The sequence below is a fragment of the Orcinus orca genome, chromosome 12 (assembly GCF_937001465.1).
Source record: "Orcinus orca chromosome 12, mOrcOrc1.1, whole genome shotgun sequence".
In the NCBI taxonomy this organism is placed as follows: Eukaryota; Metazoa; Chordata; class Mammalia; order Artiodactyla; family Delphinidae; genus Orcinus; species Orcinus orca.
This window is the reverse complement of record NC_064570.1, coordinates 66,837,333-66,849,189: the sequence shown is the minus strand read 5'-3', so window position 1 is coordinate 66,849,189 and position 11,857 is coordinate 66,837,333. Positions and strand designations below refer to the sequence as shown.

At 45.0% G+C, this 11,857-nt stretch overlaps 1 protein-coding gene across 2 annotated transcripts in view; it reads right to left on the bottom strand.

Moving 5' to 3' along the window:
* Positions 1-542: 542 nt before the first annotated feature.
* GABRR1 (gamma-aminobutyric acid type A receptor subunit rho1) overlaps positions 543-11,857 on the bottom strand; it is a 34,922-nt gene continuing 23,607 nt past the window's right edge. For both annotated transcript variants that reach the window (XM_049695481.1, XM_004264823.3), the window contains 5 exons: positions 11,359-11,441; positions 9,032-9,172; positions 6,907-7,059; positions 4,177-4,373; positions 543-3,010 (listed from right to left, as the gene is read on the bottom strand). In XM_049695481.1, coding sequence (XP_049551438.1) covers positions 2,717-3,010; positions 4,177-4,373; positions 6,907-7,059; positions 9,032-9,172; positions 11,359-11,441 — 868 coding nt within the window. In that variant the 3' untranslated portion in view covers positions 543-2,716. The remainder of the gene's footprint in view (positions 3,011-4,176; positions 4,374-6,906; positions 7,060-9,031; positions 9,173-11,358; positions 11,442-11,857) is intronic.

Here is an 11,857-nt window from a genome sequence, read left to right as displayed (position 1 = left end):
GAAGAGAATGTTGCCGTGAAATAAAAGCTGGTCTGACTAGCCCCAGTGCTCTCTTGGCTAACACTCTGCACATCTTTGTGATGTCCACATTGTATCACAACAATAATAAGAATCCCTCAGACTCCTGGAGTGCCTTTTGAACTATCCAACAGAGAATAAATTATTTTTGATATAGTTTTAGTCAAGTGTACTTTACAGTATTTTAACTCTTTAAAAATTAATTATTCAATATGGCCATATGGTACCTGCATATTAACCAGACAATATTATTAACCAAATCTTCCTATTCTCCAGTCATGCCAGCAAAAGTTGATTAAGTACTATAGATGCCCACATATAAGGTGAGGTTTTCTCCAAAATTATCAGAAAAGAGAGTTGCTTTGTATTTGGGTCTTTACAAAGTCAAATTACAGAGTTCTCTCTCAGTTACATAGCTTTGAGAGCAAAGTACTGTCTTGGGAAAACATTACCATGGAAATCACCTCAGTCGATGCTACTTTTAAATGCTTGTAGAGGTCACCTGAGAGAATTGCTAGAAAAGATAGCAAAGAAACAACATGAATTTAATAACTTATTCTTCATAATCACTAGTATAGATATCAATGTAAACAAGCCTTTTAAAGATAAGTTTAAAAAACAATACTGTGTATGATTATGTTGCAAAGATCAAGTGTAAATACCTATAAGATGCACTGGATATCACTATTATGCAGCTGAATAATTCCCATGGGCATCTGTTATGGGCTGAATTGTGTCCTCCCCAAATTCGTATGTTGAAGCCCTCACCCCACAGTGCAACTTATTAAAATATAGGGCCTTTAAAGAGGTAATTTAGGTTAAATGAGATCATAAGGGCTGGGCTCTAATCCAGCATGACTACTGTCCCTAAAAGAAAAGGAAGCGACACCAGGGATGCATGTATTCAGAGAAAAAAGCCATGTGAAGACACAGCAAGAAGGCGGCCGTCTGCCAGCCAAGGTAAGAGGCCTCAGGAGAAACCAAACCTGCTGACACCTTGATCTCGGACTTTCAGCCTCCAGAACTGAAAGAAAATAAATTTCTGTTGTTTAAGCTGCCCAGTCAACGGTACTTTGCTCTGGCGGCCTGAGCAGACTAATACAGCATCCTATATGTTGATTCAAATGGTGGAGTTTCCCAAATGGGGTAGATGGAAGTTCAGATTATGTGCCCCAGAAACCTGCCAGATGGTTTAAAGTGGCCTTGCTCATAAGGACAAAGCAAGTGGCAAAGATGTTTGTGAAGTTTGATTGAAATTGTTTCATAAAATAAGCATGAAAAAGGTAATGTTCTAAAAATATTTTTTAATACTAAAAGTTGACGTTCAACTATTTCATCTATATTCCTTTACGTTTTTCTACTAGAGTTTGCTAAAAAATCTTTTTTTTTTTTTGATGAGCTTTTATTGGAAGAAATGGGAGAGTGCCTTGTAATTAGGCTTTCTGCAAATTTGGGTCTTTTTAAAGATTAAAGTATAGCCCTCATTAAGAAATAACATGATATTATTTAGTATAGGGATCAAATTAACTTTGGAATAAAAATGGCATTACTGTGTACAGAATTTAGTTGAGTTTCAAACAAATGCTGTTGGGATAAGTTTGGTAGGGGTTGATCTTGTAGATATATGGTATGAATAGCTATTTGTTTTTTAAATAATAGAACACTCTCCTTTATCCCATGCTCTTACATCAGTGGCCATTGTTTTCTGGTTCACAGAAAATGCTGGTATTCACTGAGTATAAATGGAGATGACCAGTGATGTGCTCCCGTTTCTTTTTTCAAAATTCAGAAACCGTGTATTTCTCATCCTAAAGAGTTACAGGTAGTCCCAAATTATGCATTTCCTTGAAAAGTTTATGCAGAAAAAAAATCAGTCTATTCCCAAGTTCCTCAGTGAAGATATCACATTACTGACTTCACTTTGAACTTGGACATGCTCCAAGGTGGAGATCCATGAAGCAGCAACTATTAAACAGGGAACACTTACACACACGTTTTCTAGGCTAGTTACCTCTATGACAAAACGGACAAAATGCATGCATATACCCTCTTCTTCAAAGTTTCCCTACCAGGGAAATTTCCTACCCAAATCAGAAGCCATTGCACCCAGTCAAAAGAGCTTTTCTGGTGAAGAGGTAAAACCTCAGGAACCACAAGAGGTAAATAAAAGGAGGAATATTATTATTGCCTTGTATTGAAATCAACATGAGGAGATGCATATAAAATAGGTAAGAGGCTATAAACTGAAGTATGAATTTTGATCGAAGTGGGGTTTAGGTGCATGTATGTTCTATGTAAATGAACTTTAGGTGCTTCCCAGTTCCACCTGGTCCAGAGAATAGAATGACACTCACGTAAGGGACATGGTTCGTATGAATAAGCATTTAGGGTCTAAAAGAGGTTGAACCACAGTGTGCCCACCTCACTGGCAGCGTGCTTTTCTAGGGGATCTCGGTAACAACTATCATCAGTTGCTATGGGTGTTTATACCTGCAGCACTGAGTATAATGCTGTGTACACAATAGGTGGTCAGTAAGTGCAAATTAAACCAGTAAGTGTCTTGTCAGTAGTTTTGGAAAGATGGAGAAGGGTGGGTGCTGTGAACTTTCTTTTCATCATAACCTTAAGTTATTTTTCATCATTCAGGTATTTCTGTAGTACAGATAGAAGAATGTGAAATTTATAGAATTACAGGCATTTATGAGAAAATCGACCAGTATATTAAATTGAATAAGATGTATGCAGCTGGAAAAATGATTCTGGAGTATTTATCAATGGCATGAGTGTCAATCTTCATGCTCACGTAGCTGCTCCTCTGGCTTTTCCTCTGTGGGGAGCTCCTGTCCGAGGCCAGCGTCAGCTGCACCATCATCCTGTCTGGCTTGTCTCCGTTCTCGGGCGTGTAGTTGCCCAGGTCATTCACCTCCCCATCACTGTAGCTGCCGTCCAGCAGGACCGCGTGTGGCTGAGGCAACCCGCAGGTGCAGGGAAGCTGCGGACACAGCAAACGCACGTTGGGATGTGAGCTCAGCATCCTCTCTCAGAAGCCCTTCCAAAGAAGCTGCCTAGTGGAGAGCATTGCCTTTTTCTAGTTTTTATTATGGGGTTGGGGGAATAACGGTGGTGGCACAGTAAACATTCTAAAACAGCAGGTAACCCGTCAACTGTTAGGAAACATCACGTCATATCAGAGACGCACAAGAAGGTTCATGATCAGATAATCGGCATGTTCTCCATGAGATCATAAACTGATATGAGCCCTGATAAAAATGTTTACAATTATTGCATGTGTGTGTGTGTGTGTGTGAGAGAGTGAGAGAGAGAGAGAGAGAGAGCGCGGCGGGGTTGGCGGGGGGAGGGATGGGGGGGAATTTGAAAGGTGTGGCATTGTGGGGATAGTTCCTCCTATGTAGCTAGAGTTTTCTGGAGGAGATAACCATTGAATTGCAGACAGGAGGATGAAAGGGAAACCAGGTAGGAGGGAAGATGATCTGGGAAGTGATGGGAGATGTATGAGGTCACATGTGGAGAATGGAGAATATGTTTCCCTGGAATGGAGGATATGTTTCCCTGGAAGCTTTTATATATATATAAATATGTATAATATATATTATATGTGTATATATATAAATATATATGTATATATATTTATATATTAATGTTTATTGAAGCATTTATTATAGTGGCAAAAAATGGAAACAATATACTGCCCATTAATAGGGGAATAAATCATGTTACATCCAAGGCACTTATTATTATACCACTATTAAAAAGAATGTCTTGGAAAAAGAAATTCCTGGAAGCTTCTTTTATGATACCTCTATGTTCATAAATCATTTGTTCCACTGTGTTGAACTGCCATTTATTTCTATCACTAAACTACCAACACCACCAAGATTAAAGGGACCACGTCTTAGTTAACTTGGCTTACCAGCTCCTGGTATATGGTAGGTGCCAAATAAATATTTGAATGAATGAAAGAAGTAGCCCAGAGTAAATTTCACACCGTTTTTGTTTGCTCTTCACACCAACCCATGAAGTAGGTGGAGGAGGGGGTGTCATTGTCTCATTTTACAGAGGAGGTTGGACCTGGCCAGGGTCCAGAGCTAGTCCAGGCGCCCATTCCAGGGCAGACACTCCAGCTCATGGTAAAGTCACCTTCTCCTGCGGCTTCCGCTCTTTCCTCTCCTGCACGGTGGTCAGGTAGTTGACGGCCGCGTACTCCAGCACCGAGAGGAACACGAACACGAAGCTGACCCAGAGGTAGATGTCCACGGCCTTGATGTAGGACACGCGGGGCATGGAGGCGTTCACACCCGTGATGATGGTGGACATGGTCAGCACCGTGGTGATCCCTGCAGACACAGTGAGAAAGAAGCATGGGTTTGTCTTTCACCAAACCCACTGGATGGCTTCGTGCCTCTGTTCTTTCTCCCAGCTGCTCCTCTAGCCTAGAATGTCTCCATCCCTGCCCCCTCTGTCTAGCAAACACCTGCTCACCTTTCCAGTTTTAGCTTTTATGAAGCTTCTCCTGTTTCTCCATCCCCCGTGCTCACCCTCTCCCAGCTGTGTCCCTGCATCTTCATCACAGCCTTTGCATCACTCTGTTCTTCGGCAGAGAGCCCCTGACAGGTTGGCAGGGTCTTCCCATTCAATTGCTCAAAACAAAGATTGCCGGGGACTTCCCTGGTGGCCTAACGGTAAGGATTCTGGGCTATCACTGCCCTGACCCGGATTCAATCCCTGGTCGGGGAACTGAGATCCCGCAAGTCGCGGGGCACGGCCAAAAAATAAATAAATAAAATAAAAATAAATGAATAAAAAAACAAAGATTGCATATATGAGCAGGTATGTATATTTCTTGTAACTCCTTCTCCAAAAAAGGAAAAAAAGGTACACAAGTTTTATTTTAATCTTTGTGCCCTTGTTGCTGGTGTAGCAGTCCTGGGCCTATATTACCAGCTGTCAGGGCACTTCTGGCAGAGCCCCATCCCACTATGCTGCACCTGGCTGCGCATTCTGCCATGTTGACTTGAGGACTCAGTCAATTTTACCAAGAATGATGTTAACCTCATTTATGGGAAACAGATTTTTTAAACTAGAATGTTTATTTATTGAGCACAGTAACTGTTCAAGCTACAGAACAACCGTTAAAGGCCAGGGCATCTGTCAGTGGAAATTTCCCCAAGATTTCAAATTAAGCTCAGAACATTTGCTTGGCAAACACCAAATCACAGCGGATTGGGGTCATCTTAAGGGCCAGCGCCAATCCTATTCCACTAAAACCTGGTGGGTCATCTCTCCCTTGAAGCTCCTGGACGTATTAGCAATGGTGCCGTGTGCGGAGTGGGTGCGATATTTAAAGCGGGGAAGAGTTGATAGCAAATAGCTGTTGATGGAAGGCTTGTAGAATAGGGATTCTCAGACTTGAGTATGTATAGGAATTACGGGGGCGGGGTAGGGGGGGTGGTCAGTAAAACAATGATAATAATAGCTAGTTCGTGAGCTTTTTTTATGCGAATTAAGTGGGATAATGTATGTAAAACAGCCCAATACTTCACAATTAGTATTAGCTGTTACTATGTTACCTTATGGATTGAAAGCAGTGACAGACACCAATGATAAGGTGTTTTTATCTTTGTGAACTAAGGCAAAAGATCACAAAGACTTGATCAACAGATCAATGAGTAAGAAGAGGAAACCAGTCAAGACAGGAAAAGGTAATAGATGTGCAAGAAAGTGGAAAAATAACAATAAAAAAAGAAATTTGGACAAGCAATTTAAAAAAGCGAGACTTCCTAAAATCTGGTTAGTTTTCTGACTTTAACTTGAAGAATGTGGGACTTCCCTGGTGGCGCAGTGGTTAAGAAACTGCCTGCCAATGCAGGGGACATGGGTTCGAGCCCTGGTCCGGGAAGATCCCACATGTCGCGGAGCAACTAGGCCCGTGCGCCACAACTACTGAGCCTGCGCTCTGGAGCCTGCGAGCCACAACTACTGAGCCCACGCGCCTAGAGCCCAAGCTCCGCAACAAGAGAAGCCACCGCGATGGGAAGCCCGCGCACCACAACGAAGAGTAGCCCCCACTCGCCGCAACTAGAGAAAGCCGTGCGCAGCAGTGAAGACTCAATGCAGCCAAAAGAAAAATAAATTTTTAAAAACGGAGAGATAAATTGAAGAACAATTTGCTTACAATAAAGTGCATAAATCCTAAATATTGAGCTCAATGAATTTATATATTTCTATAACTACCATACAAATCAAAATATAAAACATTTACAGAAAAAAAAATTACTGGGGGAGCTTGTTCCAAATGCAAATTCCTGGTCCTCTCTCAGAGCTTCTGATCCTGTACATGTAGATGGGACCCCGGATTCTTCATTTTAAACAATTTCCCCCAAAGACTGTCACAAAGATCCCTTGGGCCACCTTTGGAGAAACCCCATTACAGAATGTGACTTTCTTAGGCAGGTGGGCAGAGAAAGCACCACAGACCAGGACCACCCACCCCAGAACTCAGCTCTAACAAGATTAAAGATGAGTTGTTTACATGGGAACCTATGGGGACCTAGAAACAGCTTTGCTGCACAGATTTTTTTTTCTTTTTTTCTTTTTTGGCCTCTATGCTTTTGGGATCTTAGTGCCCAGACCAGGGATGGAAGCCGGGCCCTCAGCCATGAAAGCACAGAGTCCTAGCCATTGGACCACCAGGGAATTCCTGCTACATAGATTCTTAATAGTGGCATTTTACCTGTGAATGAATAACAAAGTTTTTCCAAGTTATAATACCAACAGGGGTTCAGGGCCAATTTGGAAAGAATGGTTTTATCTGGAAGGAATTACTTGTATTTTCAGATATCTGGAATGTGCACTTGAGAGGTTTCTTACCTAAAGGGACTCTGGCGGGCACAGCTCTGCGGTCGATCCAGAAGGACACCCAGGACAGCATGACCATCAGGGTGGCGGGAAAGTAGGTTTGCAGCAAGAAGAAGAAGATGTGGCGACGCAACGTGAAGTTAATGTAGAGACGGTTGTACCAGCCTGGGGGACACAGGAAGAAAAGAGAACACACAGCAGAGCCACTCAGCTCCTTCATAGGACAAACTTTATTCAGAGAATCATAAATGCCTTAGATGCTTCCCTGGAAACTTACCCTACCTTTATAAAGGGGAAGTGAGAAAAAACATGGAACAGAGTGATTATACAATAACTCATACCGCATGGGTGAGTCCATCTCAAGGAATTTTGGCCCTCGTTCTGTACGTAAAGGGAACCAGGCCATTGAAGACTCTTGTTACTCAAACTACAGCACAGGGCCCAGCAGTACCGCCATCACTTGGTTGCTTGTTGGAACTGCAGACTCTCGGGCCCCGCCCCAGATCCTACTGACTCAGAACCTCCTTTTAACACTCCTCTCCACATGATTCCTGTACACGTTAAAGCTTGAGATGTATGGATTTAACAACGCCCGTTGGATTTCTTACGGGGGAAAATATGTTTGAAGTTAAAATACCAAGCTAACTACAACAATGCATTTAGGCTATGCTTTAGCTCCACCCTGTTGTTCTTTACAAGGAAAACGTACAGGGAGGAGTCGAAAGGAACAGGAGAATGGTGGAAGGAGAGGAAAAGGCAGGATAAATTTGACATGATGAGGGCTGAAAATAAAATGGGGACTTGGCAACATTAACTAGAAAACTTCGCATCCAGGACAATTTTAGTGCAACGGTTATAATTATAACAGCTCCAAAAAGTGACTGTGGAGGTGCTTCCGGACTGCCTGTGTCCTTCTCAAATTCGTGTGTTGAAACCTAATCCTCTATGTGATGGTATTTGGAGGTGGGGCCTTTGGGAGGTGATTACATCATGAACGGGATTGCTGCCCTTATAACATGTGTCTCGGAGAGCTCCGTCGCCTCTTCCCCCATGTGAGGACACAGTGAGTCTCTGAACTAGGGAGCGGGCTCTCATAGACACTGAATCTGCCAGGACCTTGATTTTGGACTTCCTAGCCTCCAGAACTGTGCGAAATAAATTTCTGTTGTTTGGAAGCTACCCAGTCTATGGTACTTTGTTATAGCAGCCTGAAATGGACTCACGCAAGGAGGAAGGTCAAAATGCTAAGAGTCAAAGGAATGGGGGATCCCCCAAAGGACCAAGACTGGTGGGTGATGTATGCAAAAGCTAAGAGACGCGGGATCGCCACGTGTTGGAAGGGAGCAGTGCCCTCTGTTACAGATCAGAGAGACTCAAACGGTGGTACTTCTCTGGGTAGTCAACCATGCGATGTTTTAGCAACAGAAACTGCATAAAGATTAGAGCAAAATCAGCCTGAAAGGTAATTGGTCAAGAAAGAGGCAAGGGTTGGAGAGAGTGAAGCTCAGCTGTAACCTCAGCGGCCAAGAGGAATACCACAGCGCCTGCCCTCAGGCAACGTCGGGCGGTGGGGGGTGGGGTGGGGGGGAGGGTTGGCAAGCTTGCCCAGGCCCTTGGTTCAGAAAGCAACAACATTGCCCACAGAGAATGACCAATGACGAGTAGTTCCTGCACCGTGGCTCACCAAGAGGGTCGTGCAAGCCGTATGGGAGGAGGGGATTGGTTAAGAGAGAAGCACTCAAAGGGGCTGAAGCCAAGAGAACGTGAATGGAAAACAATAAACCTGAAATTGGACTATTTCTTGCCCATAGGAGAAGGCGCTCTGGGAGTTATATCAGGGTGAGATTCCTGCTGCTAAACTGGCGATGCTGTCGTCTCAAACAGACCTCCCCATGGGGTTTATGTTGGAGCCCTTACCAGCATTTTCTAGGTTATCACTTCTGATGCTTTGGAAGTATCAAAAAATCACCCCCACCCAATGCTCACCACCCTCTAGACCTGATCTAGAAGTCCAGATCCTTGGTTTCAAATCCAAGTGGCACAGGCTCTGCTCACTTGACCACAAATTCACAGGCTTTCTGAGATGGAGGATGCCCCGCCCCTCTCTTAGCCCCGCCCCTCTTAGCCCCGCCCCCACCTGTGCTGCTGTAGAAGGCCAGTTTGGTGGTGGTGTGGAACTCCTGGATGAGGAACTGGGAGAGTGAGATCCGCTCATCTGTCTTTAAAGAGTCATTGCCTTTCTTCCAGTATAGCATGAGGTCGTCTTCCGTGTAGGCATCTGGAAAGACAGAGACAGCGTCAGACGCCAGGAAAGACGACGAGCCTGTGAGGCTCTGTGGGGATTGGGATAAGATGGTCTGAATAAACAAACCGCAGTCTAAATGAAGCAAAAGTAAATCCAAAAAGACAAATCTAATTCTCCTCGGCCTTCCAAAAGTCATCAGGGCAAAGCCCTCAGGCCTAAATGATCATCATCGCTGCAAAAGCGCTCACCCCTCAATTCAGCCTCAAACCAGATGAAATTGCTATACTTGTAGACCAGAAACTACAATTTGCTCTTTTAAAAAATTTGTTTGCAGGTTAAATAGTGGCAACATTTCATATGGTTCAGCTTTCTAAACCATGGGTGATTTACACCTTTCTTCTTTCAAAGGGTGACGATGCATTATTGATGGCAAATACCTTTGTTCCTTTGTTGTTCTTTTCTTGTTTTTAGCGGCATGTGGGATCTTCCCGGACTGGGACACGAACCCGCGTCCCCTGCATCGGCAGACGGACTCTCAGCCACTGCGCCACCAGGGAAGCCCGGCAAATACCTTTAAACACTCTCTCAGGTAATAAGGGCTGCATTCCAGCAAGAAAGGACCCATAAAGAGATGCAGCAGAACAAGTTCCTTCTCTGCAGGCTTCCGGTTGCTCCGGCCCGGGGTAGAATCAGAGCGATTCCCCTGAGGATTGCTTCCCCTCTGGTGCTACGCTTCCCCACCCTGCCCACCTGGCTGAGCACACCACCTACCCCAGCCAAGCAGACCTACCTGCTGCGGGGGCAGAACTGGGATAACACCCTCAGGGGTTGCCGGTCCAGTCTGCTCGTGTGTAAACAGTTCTTTCTGGGGCTCCCTGAGGCTCTATTTTATTCCTCTTTTATTCTGCCTCTAACCCTTGACCTGTGTGATGGCTGCTTTCACGTGTCCCCTTGGCCAGGCTATAGTAAGAACCCAGTGATTCAATCCGACACTAATCCAGGTGCTGCTGGGAAGATGCTTTGTAGTTGTGACATCCACAACCAGTTCATGTGAAGTAAAGGCGATGACCCAGATTAATCTGGGTGGGCCTGATCCAATCAGTTGAAAGGCCTTAAGAGCGGACCTGAGGTTTCCCAGAGGAAGAAGACATTCCACCTGTGGGCAGCAGGGTGGGCTCCTGCCCGAGAGTCCCCAGCCTGCCCTTCCCCATGGCCCGCCTTGCAGGTGATCGCCGAGCCCTACGCTCCGGTCCCCTGTACTAACTCTCTCCCTGTGTATCTCCTATGGTTCTGCTTCTCTGGTGGAACCCTGACAGATGCTGCCGCCTGGGTATTGTGGGGAAAGCAAGGTTCTGGAGCCAACGATTAGTCCTTCACTGTGTTACGCCCCTCCTCTGTGTAATGGAGATCACAGGGAGCTTGGGAGGATTAAAGGACAGAGCAGGTGGAAAGCCGTGGTGCAGGAAGCAGTCACCCCCTTGGTCCTGGGGTTTATTCCCCCTGGTCCCACACTAAGCGTCCTGCAGAGCTGTCCATGCGGCCCCTGCTACATGGGGGTCCACGTCCCTGTGCTCCTTGGCCCTGGTTGACTGGAGCCAGGGGACCCCTGCTGCACCACCACCGCCCGGGGAGGCTTACCAAGGTGCCCTGGGCCAACATGACTCCTTACGGGACTTTGACACAGGCTGAGACGTGGCAGTGGGTGTGTGTTGGTTCGGGAGAAGTACAGGAATGGGAGTCATGGGAGGGTCCAGACTGTGCCCATAAGAGGAAATGTTTTGGCAGAGATTGGGGCATGGGGCAGGTTCGCAGAGAGCTAGAGATGCCAGCGGCTAGTCCTGGATGCTGCCGCAGCCTTGCTCTTCCTGGGGCTGGTGTTTAACTTTCCAGGGCGTGTGTGTGTGTGTGTGTGTGTGTGTGTGTGTGTGTGTGTGTGTGTGTGTGTGTGTGTGTGTGTGTGTGTGTGTGTGTGTGTGTGTGTACGTACCAAAGTTCAAAGCCATTGCCATGGGCATTAAAAGGGTCAGTTATGGGAATAGAAGGTTTGAGTCCCAAATTTGTTTCCGATTTTCAAACTTACCCCAGACTTCGCTTCTATCTAAAAAGTCATTTTAAAAGCATAGGCACGATTAGGAACATGTCCTGCTCCTGTTGAGGGTCAGAGGTGTTTAGAGTAACTTCAGATGTGTGTGTGGATATCTGGGTACACGTCTACTCACAGCTCTCAATTTCGAGCGAGCACGTTTGTGTGTCCAGGGGAAACCGGCTGAAGTCCATGTTGCACATGGCAGTCACTGTAACCCTAGAAACAAAAAGACAAAATCCAAGTGTGCAGAGGCTGCAAAGTACAAGTGCAAAATGATAAAACAAGCAGAAAGCCCTCTGCTTCCTCCCAATACAACTGCCTCCTTCTTGTAATTCATAAGCAGTGTGCCAGGATTTAGAGAACCAAGCATCTTATGTGTAATACCCACATTGGAGTACTCTTGGGTGTTTATGTTTAACCCCAGGGTCAGTGTGGGGAAAACAATGATTGCACTAAACTCCTATCACATGCAAGCATTGTAGTAAAGCAATGGTCTCATTCGATAAAACAATGTGAAATCACAACTCATCTGATATGGTTCCTTAAACCATAAGAGCATTTATTGCTCTCCTGTTTCAGATCATTCAAATTCTTCTTTTACTGATTTTATTGATATTCAATATTTGTGTCCA